The 20,133-nt window shown below is 38.9% G+C and overlaps 1 protein-coding gene across 1 annotated transcript in view; it reads right to left on the minus strand.

Annotated features, from left to right (window-relative positions):
- nol4la (nucleolar protein 4-like a) overlaps positions 1-20,133 on the minus strand; it is a 36,110-nt gene that overhangs the window by 10,053 nt on the left and 5,924 nt on the right. Inside the window, exons 2-4 of the mRNA XM_043246446.1 lie at positions 9,414-9,566; positions 5,516-5,627; positions 3,677-3,786 (exon numbers count right to left, since the gene is read on the minus strand). Coding sequence (XP_043102381.1) covers positions 3,677-3,786; positions 5,516-5,627; positions 9,414-9,566 — 375 coding nt within the window. The remainder of the gene's footprint in view (positions 1-3,676; positions 3,787-5,515; positions 5,628-9,413; positions 9,567-20,133) is intronic.

The raw sequence follows: 20,133 nt of genomic DNA on the forward strand, positions 1-20,133 counted from the left end.
TTCTTTTTAACATGATCTCCATCATCTACATCTGCACGCTGACACAGTGTGTACATTAGAATAAGAGCTGGTCCATGTTTAGCAGGCTGAAGGCATAGCAAATCACGTCGTGACCCTTGCCTTCACCTACGCTATAGGCGTGAACACACCTCTCTCCCTCCGCCGTTGCCATGACAATGAAGCTGTGAGAAAGTTTGCTGTGATTTGCAGCAGGTTCTAGTGCTTCTGGTAAAGTTAGCATCAACATTTTCTTCATCGCCTCCCCTCCCCAACCAGTCCAGAAAACCCCATAATGCACCCTGTGCCACCCATCTGCTCAGATCAAACCTTCACAATACCAATGCTGTGTTGAAGACTAGTATCCACCCCCACCGGTTTGTGCCACTTCCTCATTTTTAGCACAAACAAACCCCTCATTTCACTATCCAACCATCCCCCTTCTGCAGTAATACACCCTGAACATGGAATTTAATTCATTTCCTTGTTTCTCTGAAAGACCCTCAAGCACCTGGGCTTTAAACTACTCTATTCTCAGCTTTATTTATTAAAATACTTGAACTTGCCCTGACAATTAAAAGTACATTCCTAATAAGCTCCATTTATTTAGCATCACATTACCAAGAATCTTTTTCTCCCAGCACACACATACAAACAAACAAACAAACGAATCCAGACTCCACGCTACAGGATTCGTCTCTGATTCCGTGTTTATTGTTACCATGGTAGCCTGAAGAGTAGAACAGGCTGGAAGAATGTAATCATCAGTGAGGCTCAAGAGAAGGTGAGAAATGCAGGTGTGTAGATGGAGACGTGTGTGTGTGAGAGAAGAAAAGTCGCTTTCACCTTCAGACTGTCACTGAATTATCTCTCCATGTAAAACACTCACTTGTGTTCACTTCCTCTCTTCAGCACTGCCCTGTTAGCAGGGAAGAGGTCTGACACAAAACATCCTGGGACCCCACAGAGGAGCTAATGGCCACAAATTAACTGATTTAACATAACAGAATCCTAGAGCATGACCGGTGTTCATCCGTAAATGTTATTTAACACTGCCCTGTACAGCTGTGAACCAAAAAATATGTGTGTACAAACATACACACATGCGCATACTGTACACATGGATACATGTGATTCATAGATTAGCCTTGTGAGAAATTTGGTTCCTCTGAGGTTTGTTTAGAGGGCTGATGTGTGTGCTGCTGACTCCATTAGGTACCAAGTGGAGCATCAGTAATACGAGCAATGAGAAAGAGAGGGGGGGAAAAAGACAGGGACAAGAAAAGATCAATGCATACGCAGGTATTAAGGTGCAGAAGAGAAAGACATACACTACCATTCAATTGTTTGGGATCAGTACGTTTTTTTAAATGAGAAATGATTACTTGTATTTAGCAAGGATGCATTAAACTGATTAAAAGCAACAGAATTTTTTTTTAGTTGTTTAGTTGTTTAGTTGTAACACAAATTATACATTTTTAAAATTCCTGTTTATCAATCAGTCCAGTGGAAATAATTTCATTGCAGCACAACTGATTTCATAAAAACAAGAAATGTTTCTTGCACAGCAAATCAGCATATTAGAATGATTTCTGAAGGTTCATGTGATAGTAAAGATGGGAGCTATGGCTGGTGAAAATTCTGCTTTGCATCACAGGAAATATATCAAAATTAGTATCTATAGAAATATATCAAAATAGTTATTTTAAATTGTAATAATATTTCACAATATATATATTTTACTGTATTTTTGGTCAAATAAATGCAAACTTGGTGAGTATAAGAAACTTATGGAAAAAAAACCCACAAACTTTTGAACGATAGTGTAATAGTGTAACAAATAATACAATGACATGAAATTGTACTCTGTGGGAATATCTACTTTACTTGCTACAAAGTGCCTCAAACAAACCTCTGAGTATAATTTACAAATTTTATGTCACTAACCTTGCAAACTTTGATAAATCCAGTGATTATTTTATCCTCAAATGCGTTCATTGTATCAGCACGACACCTTTGTTTTCTGAAGGACTAACAAAAACAAAAAAATCCTCTGTGCCCCTACTCCAGAAGTTGTATAAATCCAGCCAATTAAAATTGAGCATGCCAGATGGAGAAAGTGCAATATGCATCAGCCAGTGACTGAACAACAGACTGTTGGTGTGCTGTCAGAAGGTAAGACTTTTCTAACCGCAACCTACCTTATAATCTGAGAGAAATGATTTGTTCATGAGAATGTTGTTTGAGCCCTAATCCTAATTTTAGCCCTGAAATCTGATTGGTTAATAGGAATGTTAATCACATACTATAGGAGAAATACATTAAAAAAGAAGCAATAAAATCGAATAACACACTCTAAACTATCTTCCATCTGTGCTATCTGATTTATTGCCATGTGACATGAAGAGAAATAATAGTACTGTTAGTACCTGTCATTTTCCATTAAATTGTTTTTTTATTTTGGATATGGAGGATAGGTAGCTTTCAACAATTATAACAGTTCTATATAAATCACGTTGTTCAGCTAACCTGCCAGAAATGCGTTTGTCTTTTTCTGCTCTGTTAAATCATCCAACTCCAAGCAACAAATTGTACAGATTATTTTTATTTTATAGAGAGTGGTACAATGGCGCCCCCTACCCACAGGCCTGTAGGATACCTACTAGCATATACTGTACCTACCTACCTATATTCCTAATGGTGTAGAAATGTTTGCAGCAGTTATGAGACTTGGTTCATAAGGAAATAAAGACAAATTGCCTATTCATACACATTTAAATGTAGAACATAATTTTAGATTAAATTAAAATATTCTTTAATGTCAAAATAATAAAATAAAATACAGTAAAATAAACCACACAAATAATTGTTACTAATATGAACTGTAATGGAGGTTTTTCTGTTTCTCCTGCATGGCTAATGTCTCTATCCCAAGGTCAGTGGACATGCTTATAAAATGTCCTATTGACTTACCTCTACGTTTCACGCTTTGCATGCAATCTTAGCAACCTTCCTAACTGCAATGGCTTTTATACTATGTTGTGTTTTGAGATGCAGACATGAGTTAAAGTGATCCTAGAAAAGAAAAGTCTTGACAGCTTTTGAGGGAGCTGTAAATGCACTGACCCAGTGATATGCCCTTGTGTATCTACAGCTATTCTAAGGATATTCTACATACATGCTGTGTACTTTCAGCCATACAATTACATCCATGCGCTTCAGTGTATTTCAGTGCTTTAAGAAACTGTCTTTCACAAGGATGGGAGTTGTGTATTTGCCATCACCCCATTTATATAGCACAGTGACCCACAGACACATTCAGCTCTTGCTATTCCAGGCATTACATATACTGTTGCTGAGGCAACCACGTCTATAAGAGTTTACCTTGACAACCACACATCGCACCATAAGGCCTTGTCGCAGTTCCTTTGAGCTTGGTGACTTTTACAATAAATGTTTTGCCTAGATACTGAGGCATATTTAGCATCATATATCGTCTCTAAAAGTCAGGTTTAGGAACTGTCAGCAAACTCACAGACGGGAAACAACACACCAACACACAACGAACTCAACTTCGCTATGTATTTACAAAACTAAATTGACATTTTTTGTGGTGTAAACAAAACAAAGCATCTCCATGCTCTTGTACCTCTCACTCTCCTGCCTGGCTTCTACATACCTGCTCATTGGTGTTCATGCACTGTAGTTTCATCTGTTTTAGATAGGTGGCAGTGAGAGGCATGTTGTAATCAATGAGGTCTGGGACCAGAGAGGTGGGCCTGTCGTTCTCTGTAGGTGAAAAACAACAAATGAAAGTTCATATTGACTGATTGATTACACGACTTTTCAAAAACATAAGGACTGTATGATATCTAAATGCCTTTGAAAGCCATCCCTAATGCTCACAAAGGTTTACTTGATGAAAAATGCATGTAAAAACAAATATATTATAAAATAGTATTAATGTATAATACAATTTTTCTGTTTTATAATGTAATTTATTCCAGTAATACAACGCTGCATTTACAGCAGCCATTTTTGAAATCTTTGTCACATTATCCTACAGAAATATACTACAATTCTGATTAATCTCTAAGGAAACATTGATTCATATTTATAGCCAAGATACATTTAGTTGAAAAGAATAGTACTTTTAAAACATTCTACATGTATTTACTGTCTCTTCTGATAAATGTAACGTATTCTACTTGGATATTAAAAAAAACAAACAAGAAAAACTAAACCTTGCTAACTCTAAAATTGAATAGTAAAAAATTACTTAGGAGCGTTTGTGTCTAATTTATAAGCTTCTTTCATACGTGTCCTACATATCATTTTTTAATTTGAAGACCAGTATAGTATCTATTCTCAGTAGTCTGCATGAGTCAGTTTAGTCCTCTAGAAGGCGCTCATGAGACAAAGCTCCAAAAGACCCTGCTAAAACCCCCTCGGGTCTTTGTTAAAATCAAACACAATAAATGCAGACAGGCTTTTGTTTGGACACAGATCTTCTGACTCTACAGGGCTCCCAGTCGCTATATAGAACGAACAGCTCAATAGCAAATTTTTATTCTATGAACTGCTTTGGGAAGCAGGGATGACGCAACCCTTTAAAACCCCTGCAGGCAGGAGATGATCAGCTAACTCACTATTCAAAGTTTGTTTAACATTCATTCTTTCCAAATGCACAGTTTTGCATTTGCAAATCGAATTTTGTAAACATGAATTATGTTATGAGTTTGTGAATTGCAGTTTGCAAATACAAAAACTTTTTAATGAATGTGAATTAGCTTATACATTTGTGAATGATACTTCATTTCAGTTATATTTGTTCAAAGAAATGTAGCTCATCTGTGGCAGTGTGAATTAGTCATATCAGCCTGTGACTAACGGCAGACCGACGTCACGTCTGCGCAGATAGATGACTTATAGCATATATCTCAGCTGTAGGAAAATGACCCAATCTCTGCAAATCTCTTCTGATTCAGTAAAGGTGCTTATTGCAGCGCTGCTGATTTAATAAGTAATATAAACACGATGATGATAATAAAGCTGTTTCACTTGTAACAGCACCACTGTCTCTCAATGCAATAATGACGCAAATATCCAGTCAGAATGCATATTTGAAGGTCATCACATGAGCGTCTGCTATGTCATACCTTGAAGGATTGCTTGTGTTTGTCCTTTAGCATTATTTTTCATTCTTTTTTTGTTAATCTGATGTTTACTGTAGGAAGCGCGTGGGACGGATTATCCATGCATTAATTACGAGGGGCCCGTAGAAGCACAGAATTTTAGTCTTGCCTCTGTGGCTCATCAAAAACAGTCTGACTTTAATGAAGATTTTGGAAATCTTGTCTTCCTAATTACCGCTAAAGGGCAATGCACTCCCAAAACTTTAATTAATGATAAAATGAACAAAACAAGCTATTTACTAAGCAGCACATATTCATGTGTGCAGCTCAAAAACATTAAAAATGGCAAATTTATACATGAAATTGCAAGGGTGGCGTCTGACCTTTGAACTCTGCCGTGCTGGGGTTGATGTGCATCCTTTTCTGGCATTCTCCACAACTCATCAAGAAACGGGTCACCGCCTCACGTGGAAGAAATGCGTAGGTCTCTGCAATCTGACAACCAAAAGAGAGAGTGGAAAGGAGTCAGCAACATTTTGGGGAGATTAAACAAACCGAGAAGCTGAAACGAGGAAGCATAATGACAAAAATAGTTTATTGTGCTCTGAGCTGCCTACTGAGGATACATTTAAACACAAAATAAGTGTGCCTGTAACATGAAAGCTGTTCACTTAGAAGGCAGCAGCTTTTGAGGGGTGTAGGGAGCAAGGCTGCATACTACTTTTCAGAAATATTCATTTTCCTACTAGGGACAACATAAATGCTATATAAAAATATACAAACTCAAATCTCTTTTGCCATGCCTCCCTTTTCTTTTCCCTTTCCTCTCTTTTTTGGTCCGTTTCTGTTCCTGTCTCATCTCTCTTTTGCTCTTGCTTTCTTCTCCTGCAGGCTTTCTGTGTGCGACCTTCACACAGAGAGGGTGATGGAGCAGTAGGAATGGCAGGCCCACCACCCTCCCCCCTTGGGCGGCACAGAGGGAAAAGGCCACACAGGGAAAACCGCACCTCCCAGAATGCCATGCTCCCAGACTGCCCCCTCCTCCCAGGCTGGCAGGGCTGGTCTCTGTGGGCTGCATGTGCTATGAGACCTGACAGCAGGGCTCTCCAGGGCACTGGCTGAGGATAGGAGGTGAACGTTGCCCCAAGGACATTGTGCAGCCCCTGCTACCCCCGCACATACCCAAAACACACATACACAACATCTTTTGCATCTTTAGTAATGGGGGTGCTCTTTTTTTGTGTCTCCAAACCAATGATTGCCCCCCTCCCTCTCTCCCTCTCTCTCTTTGCTTTGAGAGAACAACTTGAGGTCAAGTATGACAACATTGTTTATACACAAAAAGGAACATTTCAAAGCCACAGAAATGAATTACATTTTAGAATAAAAAGATTAAAAAAAATTATGCTAAGAATTTCAGGTAGTGGTGTCATAGGTGCCCCTTCAGTGGTCTCAATCCTAATACAACATCATTGCAGTCCTGTAATGTTACCACTAGAGAGCAGCATGCAGATAGCAGCAGTAGAAAGGAGAGTGGGCTCAGAACAGGAAGGGTGATTTTTTTTTGGTCTTTTCTGTAGTCACACTAATTATCTAGAGCTGATTTATATGCATATCTGAACATAATATGGATATGCATTGATACTGTTGTTAATACTGATAATACTACTATTACTACTACTAATAATAATAGGTAATATGGTTTTAGATTGTATTACAGTATAGAATCAAACTAATTGATTTTGTATTCATTTATCAATTATTATTATTTCTCTCTTAAAATTACAAAAAATAAATATTAATTAAATATTAAATATGATTAATAAATAATTTAGATTGTAGCAATGTACAACCAAAATAATTCATTAAAAATTAATTAACATTTAATTGAATTATTAATGGATCATAATAATAGTTATTCATAGTAGTAGTATTGAATCTCCCTAAAAATGAATATTACAATAAATATAATAAATATTGTTTAGTATTATATTAAGTTGTAGAATATTTTATGTAATCACAATAATTTATATAATATATTAATCTGTAATAACTTCACAATCTTGAATCAAAAGGCAATTGGGACAGGGCCACGGATGTAAAGCTGTATAATGAATCTGGACACCACCAATCAGAGTCAATCGCAGCTGGATACAGCCAGTGAAAGTCAGTTCAACCAGAGCAAATCAAGCCAATCACAGCTGATTTATGAAGGTCACAGCCAATCGGATAAGAACGTAGAATCCACTGCTCTTTACTTGTCTGACAGTCCAGCAGTTTTGGAGTGGTTCAATGTGTGCCAAATGTCAAATACATGGCTATCAGACAGTTAATTGCTTTAATTAGGTGATTAGCACAGAGCTTAGTGGGGGCTGAAACCCGACACCTGCTTTCACACACCAAGGAATCACAGCACAGGGGAGCATAATCAAGCACACTAGGTACGCACTTACAACCCTACCTACTTTTGAAGAATATATGAAGAGTTCAGATGCAAAAGTGTCTAAGTGTCATCTGAAATTTTTATCTAAAATGAGTTTTTTTTTTCAGGCTCCTATGTATAGGCTCTCTAATTTTACTTCAAATTTTAATGGCAGTGTATAGATCCTTTTCTATGCAATTAAAGTGAAATTAATTTTAGAGGAATATATCAGATGGCACTGAAAAGCTTTTGCATCTGAACTGTTCATATGTTAAGTCTAGTCTGTGTTGTGATTTAATTGGATCGGATTCTAAATTCTGCATAACGTTGGTCTTCATATCGACTTTCTCCCTCCCTCATTATCAAATAATAAGCAACACAATAACTCAATAACACCTATGCTGAATGTATGTGCTAAGAAACATAATAACCTGTTTATAATTACACACTACACAAAACACTTCAGTGAAGCCTCATAGAGAATTTACACGGCACAGGAATAAAAGCATGTGATATGAAATCCCTCTCATATCATTGCAAGACATTTCAAGAAAAGAGTATTTGGTCATATTTGGCCTCAGATTTAGTTGCTAACTCGTTTATGTTTGTTCCTCCTACTTCATTCACCACTGTCTCAGATAAAGGAGAGGTGAGTCACACACATACACACAGACACAACTCCCTTTACACCTAAGAATAGTGGTTGAGAATGCATTCGTTATTATGGGCACCTGTAGAAAAGAAATTGGACAGAGTTGTTTTGAAGTGAAACCAAAAATGCTCAGTGTTTTTTTTTCCTCCATTAAACATCACACAAAAACTCTGGCTGACACTTAAGTATTTGAGACTTCTCAGACTTCTCAGACAGTCAGAGAGAGATAGAATATGATGGAAAATAGAGAGGTACACAGGAGACAAAAGGTTTACCAAGGTGATGCACAGGTTGACTCATACCTGCAGTTTGGGCAGCGTAAAATACAGCTGGATATGAGTGAAAAAGTAAATTCACTGTCTGTTGTAATGATCCTTTTTAATCCTATCACAGTAATAAAAAAAAACACAAACAAGATCCCTGTAATAATAAATAAATTGCTTTTCCTATACAAAAAATTAAGAATCTGCTGCTGCTGAAAAAAAATCCAGTATATTTTAGTTTCAGAAGAGATATCAGCAGATTTTCCAAGTCTGCTATCAAAGTCAGAGATTTGAATATAAAGAGGATTCAATATCTCAATATTGATTTTTCATGATAAAAATTGTGATTGCGATTAAAAAAAATAGAAGTCCTGATTCACGAAAGGGCAAACTCTGAGCAATACATTTTTCCTCTGGGCTTGGCGAGCCAGGCAGCTTTATGTAAGTCCCATGATGCAATGCTTGTCACTTGGGTCTTGTCATGTTTGACAGTTTGAGAGGTAGTGATGTTGACTTACATCTGTGGGTCAGACAAGTTCAGGTTTAAAAAGATTTTAGATCGCATCAGTTTGTTTTTCACATACGTGGGTGGGTGCGAGTCAGAAAAAGCTGGCCAGCATCGCTAGCATGCATTAGTGCATTACTGCACTAAAAAACCCCAGAGTAAATACACAAAATGTGTTATTTTATGTGAAGTTTAGACATAACGGTATAGCCTATAATGGTTCAACAGGTGTTTCAAAATGGCAGCTGTTTCCCCAGCAACAGCCTCCACTCATTACAGTTTTTCAGATGTTCTATTTTAGAGTTGCTTGTGTGGTCGTAAGAATACATAGAGGGGAGTTTTGCACATTGCTGCACACAAAGCCTATGCTGCATGTACTTTTATAGCAAAAGTAAAATGCTTGTCTTGATTAGTTTTTATGCACTGAATGACTGCTCACCGCCTTATAGGTCTTTTTCTGGCCGGCGTGTTTGGGTGCTCGTCCGGGATCTGCCCCCATCTCAACGTGCATGGCATAGATGATATCAAAAAAATCCTCCACCACAGCAACCCGCTTTAAAGAGCTGTCCTGGGCCGCCCCTCCATCTGAACACTGCAGAGACAAAGAGAGAAAATGTGATTATGAAAAAGAGAAGAAAGGTCAACATTTAAAAGTATGGCTACTTTTTGGAATGCAGCCAACAGCAGAAATCTTTGTGATTCTGATTTGGGCCAGCTTTCTGAGCACCATCTTTGTTATTATTCTTTCTGAGCATACCATTATACACTTAAATGTGATATTGGCCATATTTAAAAAAAAAAAATACTAAAAGCCAAACAAAAAAAACATGACCTAACCTTTTACAAAGAATGTGTTTATGCTTTGAAAAACATGAGATGAAAATAAGAGGAATGGGGAAATATATATTCAAAATGTGTTTTTTAAAAGGTGAACTTACTTTAACGTGAGCACTGCGACATAAGCGTAACGGTCAACCACATCTGTCTATTGTGTGTAGACAGACACGCAATGGAAAAGGAGCGTAGAGAAATGGAAAAACGCATTCTGTGTGAACGGCCCCCACGGCTTGCAATGTGAACACGGCCTATCACTCATACTTTATTAGGCTTTTCACAAACCACCACAAATGGGTATTACTGGGTTTCAATTCAGGTTTCTAGATTTCCCACTGTACATTTGCAGACCCTGGGTTAATGTTCCTATTTGCATATTCATGAGGTCAGTAACACAGATTGTTCAAATAACAGCTCTGTACAAAAACAAATAACATATTCTCATCTTCGCTCCCGTTGCATTTGTTCGACATTTTCATTTTTCTCTTAAACAACGCCACTAAACAGCATGTGAAGTTTCTGTGACTGTACAAAGCTCATGAATATTTAATGAGGTAAGCGCTGTTTAGTTTATGACTGTTTGTCTCTTGTGAAGCAGCTCGCAATATTAGGCCTGATGTAAAGTGACAATAAGTATAAAAACCTACAATCGGTGAAAGTCTTAAACCATAAATTTGCCCCCCAAAAATCCCAATTACAACATTCCAGGTTTGTTTCAGACAGCTGCAAAGCAATTCTGTCTGCATTTTATAGCAGTAAACTGTAGTCTGCTTTGGCAGAATGAGACTTTAGGAGTAAGAATGACTCTGACAGGCTCAAAGGCCTCTGACAGCAGTAATGACACAGCAACCAGCTGAACTCTGCCTGCACCAGTCTATAGACTGGCATCTTTATGGGCACAAATCTTTTCAGCTCATACATTATTTGGATTTCCGAGTTGCATTCTCCACATTTATGCTAAACTCAGTCACTTAAACAGTGCCTGTGCTACAGGGCTTTATGAGTACCGCCCCGAGGTTATGGTGGCTATCTATAAGGCTAAGAGAGTCTCTTTGTGCAGTGTATTATTCAGACGTTCATTGATCTGAATCTAATATTAAGTCCTCAACAGCTCAAGGGGTTTCTTACAAAATATCTCCACTGTTTAGATTTGTGTGTGAGAGAAATACGGTGTGGTTTTTGAACACTTTCCTGCAGCATTTTAAAAATAACTGCTTTCTTCACCACAGACACACATACAACCAGCCCCACCTCCCACCATCGCCACCTTCAACCCTGCTTTCCATAAAGCTGACCCTGTCGCTATGGCAACTGGCAGCGCTCTCGGGCAGGTGTGCAGGGCAGCGGGTCATGTGACACCTGCCGGAACTCTGCTCGCTCAGACAACCTTCTTATTCCCCCAGTCCCACACAGGCCCCACCGCCAACTGTTTCTTGTTGCTTTCACACCTATTTCTCTTATTATTTCTTTCTCTGCTTAACTTTAGAATGACACATCATTTTTCAAAGTATCTGTAACTTATTTAACTTTAAGACTGCTGTGCCACTAGCATTAACAAACTAGCATTTAACTGCAAAAGTACTGTTTTCAAACAGGTTTCCAGAACACTCCTCTCGTCTTTCATTGGTCAAACATGCAGGCAGCACCGCCCCAAAATCACACCATTGGTTCAACTGCTCTTGCTTAGGCAAGTCATTTTTGATGAAGTTCCACAGAGCTACAGTACACTTCTTGAGGGGACTTTCTTTTTACTAATAGCTCACCTCTGAATAGTAAAATTTATCATTTTAATATTAAATTGCACTCTATTTTGATTATTTGTTTTAACCTTTAAACAAATACCTCCACTCTCACAAATATATGTTCTATGCTTCAGTTTGGCCTTCTTTTGTTGTGTTACTAGATTCTAAACCTGTAACAAATTAAGCTTGCTTGTATTGCCGGTTTAAATTTTTTAAACACACGACAGCAGGTGTGGTGTAAAAGAAGGAAGTAGCTGTCACTCTCCTTCCTCCTCACTTAATTTCTTTCCCTTATTCTTTAACTGCACATTTCTACTTTGATTCCCAGAGGGCCTAATGTATTTTTTCCTATTTTTTCCATTTGTTTCTTTCTCTGTCACCTTTTTCCTAAGACATCTTCCTTTTTTCTCTTTTTCTGCTGCTCTCTTTTCCTCTTTTTTCTTCTGTCCCGCTCCATCTTCCCTCTCTCCCTCTTTCTCTCGCTCCCCCTTTCCCAAGTGCCAGGTAATGAAGGTTGCCATGGCAACTAAAACCAGCACACAGAGCGGGCTCGCTTTAATCCGGCCCTCTCCAGCCGTCCGGCTCATGCATGCATTCCCTCCTCTCGTCATAATTATCACTCTTATTATGCCACGATCAGTCAAACATGCACCAACCTGGTTTCATGATCTCGGTCACGAGGTGACCGGGCCACACCTATGCAGAAATCCTCCTGCTCTCTGTCTACCAGAGAATATTCTAGAAATGGTCCCTCTAGGACACCAGACACAGGCTCTTGCAATACCTTTGAGAAGAAAGCCTCGGCTATAGCCGTGGGGGGAGGACTGTGTGTGCTTGACTCTCTCTGTCCTACAAACATCTCCATCTCAGCTCGATTGCTCCATTCCGGTTGCCTTCACACATGCGCTCACAGACACAAACATTTCCTCTAACCCCCGCCCCTTTCCCCAATCTGAGGGCACATCACAGTCTGGGACACAAGTGTGTGGGTGACTAAAGTAGGCCAGATCAGGGTGATCTGTTCATCTCTACCCAAGGCCTAACTTGGGCCAAACTCGACACACAATGACGCCATTCTGCACCTACATAGATCCAAATATGGGCCAGTTCAGTGTAAAGTTTACTGAATTGCAGTGTGTGCAACAGAAACAACATATCACATTTAAATCGGATAGCAAAACAATCCCAATATGATCTGATATTACTCTAAATAACATAATAAATGGTATTGTATTGTATTGTATTGGATATAGAGTGAATGGCCGATTATTTATTTACTGCGAACGGGAACCTAGTGGCCAGGATTGTGAAGTGCAAAAGAATGTCCCCCACAGTTTTAATGTAAAATTTCTGAAATATCTGGATGTTTTGCATTAAAATGGTTCCTCTGAGGAAACAAAGTCATATGATACAATGTGAGTGAGAGTAAATGATGACACAATTTTTTTTTATTTTTACCCCTTTAGGAAAACAGTTGACTGTGAGGGTGGAGAATAATAGTTTAGTGTACAAATGTATTAACTGAATGTAACGATCAACCAGTCAGAACTATGTATTAAAAAGCCTAACTTGGTCTATTCAAATCAATAGACTTTTAAAACTATGAATAATACAGTTTAGTGTTAAAATATATTTACAGAATGCAAAGATGGACCAATCAGAACCAAGCATTAAAATATTTTAAAATATAGTTTTTAAATTTGAAAATGGCGGAAAATTACTAATATAATAAACAGTTAGCAAATGTGGTAGCAGAAAGTATGACTCACACAGTGAGTATTTTAGCATCAGTTATTAACCCTGATCAGGTGAACGCATTCTTTTCTCACTCTTCCTCAAAGCACAAAAAGCACAGTGTTTAGATTCACAGGTAGAGCTGACTGTTTGTTCCCGACGTGGAGCAACAGTGTATGTGTTTAATCATTAAACCGCTGTAGAGCTGAACTGGCGTGTGTGAGATGCTGCTTTCAGGGCCTGAAAGTGCACGGTTTCATCATCCTCTCATCATTTTAAAGAAGAGCTGTGAATTGTCAGCAGCAGCAATCAGCATTTCCTCTTCTAAAACTCTATCTGTCTCTCTCTTTTCTCAAGACCCCGCAAGCCTTTGCTTTTTCCAGATGTGGCATATTTTTCAATCCCCCTCTCCTCTTCTCTATCCCTCCTATTCTCTTTCTCTCTGCTTTTCTCTCTCTTTCTTTTCCTCTCTCACCCGTCCCGCTCCAAACAGCTCTGTTGCTAGGAGACTGGAGGGGCTGATTCGGCAAGCGGCCACCCCGACCCCCACCCCTCTGGCAGTCACACACACACACACACACACACACACACACACAGACAGAGTCTCTGAACAGTCATACACACAGGGGCAGTGAAGGGAGGGGGCAAGAGAAAGGAGGCAGCTGGGTCACACTCGCACACACACACACGTATGCATGGGCCAATGGAGAATAGGAGCCCTAGCAAATATTTACAGTGAAAAAGGTATAGAAGACCTGATAGGCTAGAGCAGTGTAACTGAACATGAGTGTTATGGCACCAAACAGGACATGTTGGATATGTCTAAGATGCTTCTCGAAAATAAAACACTCAATAGCTTGAACTTTATAGCTTGAGTGGTCAGTGAAACATTACTGTGATGTCACCACATCGATCTCGACTTTTCCTCACTGATGCCAAACACAAACTCATTTCTAAACTAAAATGATAAAACAATGTGAGAGAACAAAAACAAGATGCATTTCCACTCGCACAAAACCTTAGTGGTATTTTATAAATGTTGATTGAAAAAAAAAAAACAATGGCATTTCCATTAACCAATGTTAATGTTTCTTCTTGTGATAAGTCATGGCTACAGTAAGTTGACATATATTACAGTCACCGCACTAGCCATTATTTTATATAGGCATGTGCGTGTATCTTTAGCAGAGCAGTGTAAAGAGCCGCTTCTGGGATGCTTACGTGCCATGACGCATGAGTCGTAATGGGCTGTAGACCTGTGCAGGGTAAATAAGTGGTTATCCAATAAAGCATTAAGGCAAGGAAAGTCCCTTAGAGTGGTCACATATGAGGTGTTTCTTGGAGGTTATAATACATCAAAGAATGATCATGTGATTTTTATGTACGCAAAGTGACCTGCAAATGCAAAGAACGGTTTTCACTGCAGTTTTACAATATGTAAATTTTTTCAAAAAAAATCACCTTATGGTAGCTTAAAAACTTTGTGAAATATGTCAGCTTTTATGAATTTGACGAGTTACCATTATGTGTATTTTTCAATTTCAGTTTGTGTAATTTGAAAGGTAATGGAAACACAGCTGTCTTTGCATTAGTTTCTTTGGGGGATAAAGTTTGCCAGAATTGATTTTATTTACTTGCCTTTTCCTCTTCTGAGTTGTTTTTAGTTTTATAGTGTTAATAGGAGGTTGGTAGGGCACTCTTAGTCTTTTTAGTCTTTCAGAGTGGCTTTTAGTGCTATTGCTAGGTGATTGGCCTCAGTGTAAGTATACTGCATTTGTTTCTCACCCTTTTTATCCTCTGCCATGGAAAAACCGAAGATTTCTTAAAGTAATATTGCACGTCTTCTGCAAAAGATACAAATTTTGAGATATCATGTCCACAGCACAAATGGTGCAGAGTGTCTCACACACCGAATTTTATTTCTAAACTGCCCATATAAATACATACAGTGCTGCTAGTCTTAGCAAACATCGCTAATTTTATTACACTGAGAGCAAACTGAGTGTTGTCTGCTATCAGACACCTAGACACTTAATATCCAGCAGTATATTTATGAATTGCTTTGTTTGTTAAAGCTGCCATAACACATTACAGTGATATAGTGCTTGAGGGAAAATGGGGGAAATATTTGTATTACAGTGGAACAGCCAGAAATGTGTGTGCGGGTGTGTGTGCACGAGTGTGAGAGGGGAACTGTTTCAACAATGCAGAAGATTCAGATCAGCCTGCTGCAAATCTGATAACAGGTCACCTTTTAAAGTTCCATCTCCAACCTGTGAGGCCAGCAAAAGGTTCAAACCTACAAATCGTTGAGACCCGTTCTCTCAGCAGGAGGTGAAGGATTTAGACGAGAGGTGCAGGCCAGGGGAGCTGTGTGTGAATCTTTGTGCATGAAGGTCAAGGAAAGATGAAGTGTAATCCCTCTGTTTCTTTCCTCTCCTCTTTTCAATACTCCAAACCACTCTCTCCACCTTCCTGCCACTGTAAGTTCACGATGCTCTTCCATTAAATCCATATTACTCTCTTCTCTCTCCTTCCCCTCTTTCTACATTTTTAACCCTCCCTCTCATTCAGCCACTCGTTGTTTTCCCCCTCCTCTCTCTCTCTCTTTCTGACAGGGTGTGACGGACGCTTTCAGCTCCTCGTACGGGTGCAGCTCTTCCCTGAGCTCCATCTGACTCCCTGCACCCACATTACCCAGACTCAACTGATCATTAACTGTCATCTGCATTAGTCTGTCACTATAAAGCTCTGGCCTTGATCGTGCTTGCCTAAAATATTTTTGTATGTCTGATATGCAATTTTTTAAAATGTTTTTGTAGTCAAGCAGAACATTGTCGTGTAACTGCTAGAGTCAACATTAAATGAAAATTGACCCAAATTCATATCATAATACAGTGCTTCCCAGTGCTCATTATTCCAAAAAATGTCTTTTGAATCTTTACAGCTTTATCTGAATGGAGTTTCTTTTTCTACTAAAATCACTTGCATGCAGGCTATGTAAGATACTGGATAATGGTATTTATTAACTATTTTATACTTGGTCTTTATGATCCAATAAATTCTCACGCCCTTTTCTCATTTAAAGGGTTAGTTGACTCAAATGAAAATTAGCCCATGTTTTAGTCATGCTAGGTGGCATACTAGGTGTATATGACTTTCTTCTTTCAGATGAATCCAGTGAGTTCATCTAAGCTTTATAATGGCAGTGGGTGGGTGTTTTTTTTAACAGTCCTGAAGAACTTAGATGAAGTACATACATTCCTAACAAAACATGCCCCACAAGACTCCACGATGTGAATTAAGGCCTCCTGAATCGAATTGATGTGTTTTTGGCCTCCTGGAGCCATATGAGGCAAGTTTTCTCATGTATGGATTCCCTTTATTTGACTGCTTTTGATCTGTTTTAAAAAAACACCTGCTCACTGCTATTATACAGCTTGGAGGAGCAAGGACAATTTTAAATATAAATCTGATTGGATTTGTCTGAAAGAAGAAAGTCATAAACCTTGGAGGGTAATAAAATGTGCTAACCATTTAACATCAAATTTAACTCCAAGATAAGTCACTTTACGTATAGTTTTTTTGGCCCATTATATCCTGTTAAAGATTTTTCATCTCAATGCATAACTAAATCTAATGATATAAACAATAATTCATAACTAGTGGGCACATCATATCTGATAGCCTGTGGGCAGCACTCTGACACATAGCATAGTTGAGTTTCTGGCAAGTTCGAGTCCTGGCTCGTGGTCCCGTCCCCCCTCTCTCTCCCACTTTCCTTCCTGTCTTCTCTCTGTACTATAGCCATGAATGCCAAAGTAAATCTTAAAAATAAAGAAATGATAAACAGTCATTTCAAAAACCCACATCGATCGACCGCTAATCTGAAGACATCAAGCTCTACAGTGGTTATGGCCCTGCATAAGCCCAAACCACAAGAAATAAAACACTTGTTTGCATGTGGGTATAAACGTGCTCTGTTCATGCTCTGAGGTGTCTGCTGGGTCACGTGACCCTGGTGTCATGGTGTAATTGCGTGGTGGGGAGAGGGGGTGCAGACAGTGAGACAACCGGACAGGATCACAACGCTAATGAGAGACTGCAGCAGTTAATTACAAAGGAGAGAGAGAGTGAGTGAGAGAGAGAGAGAGTGGCATAGAGGGTAGGGAGGGTGAATATGAGGAGGGGGAGATGGAGTGAGACACTCTTTTGTCCCAAAGCTGCATCCTCCCAGAATAGAGATGGAGAAAGCTTTTATTCACTAGCACACACATGCACACATCCTCCCTGATCCGCTCAGGGAGGCGGTGTGTACCAGGACCGTGTCTGTGTGTGGTTATCTGTGTAGGTGTGCGAGTGTGTGTTTGTAGGAGCTCTCTCTCTCTTTCTCTCTCTGGTAGGGGGGAGGCCCTGGAGCCAGTTAAAAATGGTGTTAATTTCTTCTCCTATGGGAGAGGAGAACGGTCTCTCCATGGCAACAGAGAGAAGGAGCTGAGGGGAGGAACACCAGAGCAGCACCATCCGCGACCCTCTCTCATCACACACACACAAGCACATGCGGTACACACAAAAACAAGCACACACACACACACACTGGCAATGTATACATACACAGAAATGTACATAACTTTGCATACTGTGTTTATATATTCCTCCTACATTCCTATAGATTCAGACACAAGGGTTCCTATATGTGGACCAATTCTACATATGTGAATCCCAAAAAGCTCAAAAAGACAATAGTGTTAAAGATGGGAAAGAGGATACTGGATCAGATCACCTACTTCTGAATCAAACATCCATTTCAAGTAGGAGGCTTCTCCTTTCTAAGAGACAGACTGAAGTGGGTCAATCAAGCGGTGTGTGTGTGTGTGTGTGCGTGGTAGCACAATCAGAACAGTTCTTAGTAAATGTAGACAGTGTAACATTTTTGTCTTCTGATATGATAGCTTGCAGCTAACAATGCAAACTTTTAGTCAAATAAAATGAAAAAGAGGTGACACTGGTTTATTCAAATGCAGCGAATGGACTACATTAAGCAACTTTTAACTTAATACCACTTGAACTTTTGGGGTCAGTAAATTTTATTATTATTCGTTAATTTTATTCAGCAAGTATGCATCAGATTGTTCAAAAGTAACAGCAAGTAACCTTTTGAGGTTTAATAAAAAATTTTTTTATTTAAATAGTACTGAAAGTCGTGTTTTCCACAAAAATATTAAGCAGCACTGTTTTCAACATTGATAATAATAAAAAAATTCTTAAACACAAAAGCTAATCACTGGAGTAATTGCAATCACCGGAATAAGTTACATTTTAAACTATATTAAATATAGAAAACGGTTATTTTAAATTGTAATATTTCACAATACTACTGTTTTTACTATATTTCTGAACTAATAAATGCAGCCTTAGTTAGCATGAGACTTTTAAGTCTCCTTATTTGAGTTACTTGTTTGAGTTACTTGCAAGATAAACTTCAATGAAAAGAACTGATTTAAGGACTTTTGGGTCAGTGCTAATGAAGTATGTGTGATAAAGAGAGTGTGTGTCAGTGGACATTGTGGCTTGTCTTGTATGTTGCGTGTGGACAGCACAGTGTGCTCTGTGGGCTTTTCATGTCGTAACCTGCTATTGCAAATGCATCATGCAAAACTGTTAGCATTCATGCAAATGACTGGTAGATAAAAGGCCACTGTTGAGGCAGAGAGTGTCTTTGGGTTTGAAGGGGTGGGGAGGGGAGCTGAGGGAAGGTCTGTTTAGATCCCTTTTTCTCCAAGGCTCTCTGCAGATATGCTCGCTAATTAATCACTTATCATAATGAGATTTTTGGCTGATTTTTTTTCTCACTGATATGCTAATAATGGAATCCAAAAGCGGTTTGCTACAGTTTAAGTCCGTCTCTTCTTTACGCATTTAAGTGTGGTTACATGTTCTGTTGTCAACAGCAATTTGGGTGGATGTGTGTGTGTATTTTTGAGATCAGTCGCAAGGAGAAGCAACTCCTTCTGGACAGAGGACAGTGTCTCCTGATCCCTGCAGGCCGGACAACAGCGTCTCTTGAGAGCTTCTCTGCACGGATCAGCCTTCTGCTGACCTGGAGTTCTGAGCAAGAAAGGGGTTGACACTAAAAAACACACACAAACATGCACACACTATGATGAAAATAGCTGACCGCAATGTTGCATTGGACAAGGTGTCAGTTCTTAAGCTTTTTTCCCCCTCACTGTCTCTGATGAAAAGAATTTATAGGTTGTGACAGCTTGTTTTTACAACAAATATGTAATGTGCTTCCATCTTGCTTTTTTTTAAAAACACATATTTTGCATAATTACCTAGTTATCGTATGACCGTGGGTGCGAGATCAACTTCAAACATTTCATCTTGGCAGAGCTAAATGTATAATTTTTCTCTTTTTTACATTTTAGGTCACATTAGGTTCCAAATATGATGTAAGACCCCATAGGTTTTCTGAAAGACCTGTAAAACCTCTACAATCCCTCAGTAGATATGATGGAACAAGCAAGTCTCAAACATTTGACCAGAAGATTTCCCCCAGCTCGAAATATACTCATGGTTGTCTTGCCATAGGCCCATACTGCAGAACACTGACTAAACCTTCCCTCTGCCACACACACATACACAGCAATGAGGATATTTCTGTTTCCGTTGGCATAGCAACAGAAAGCAATCATTTCCCTCACTTAAAATCTTGCAGCATCCTTTCTTCTCCTTTGCCCCCTTAATAAGAAAAATCTTTAAAAAGTCTTCGTCTCACTGGACTCTTAATCAGTTTTTAAAAATCAACAGAGACATAGATGAAGAGAAAACATGAGTGTGTGAGTG

This window comes from Puntigrus tetrazona, chromosome 8 (genome assembly GCF_018831695.1).
Source record: "Puntigrus tetrazona isolate hp1 chromosome 8, ASM1883169v1, whole genome shotgun sequence".
Taxonomy (NCBI): Eukaryota; Metazoa; Chordata; class Actinopteri; order Cypriniformes; family Cyprinidae; genus Puntigrus; species Puntigrus tetrazona.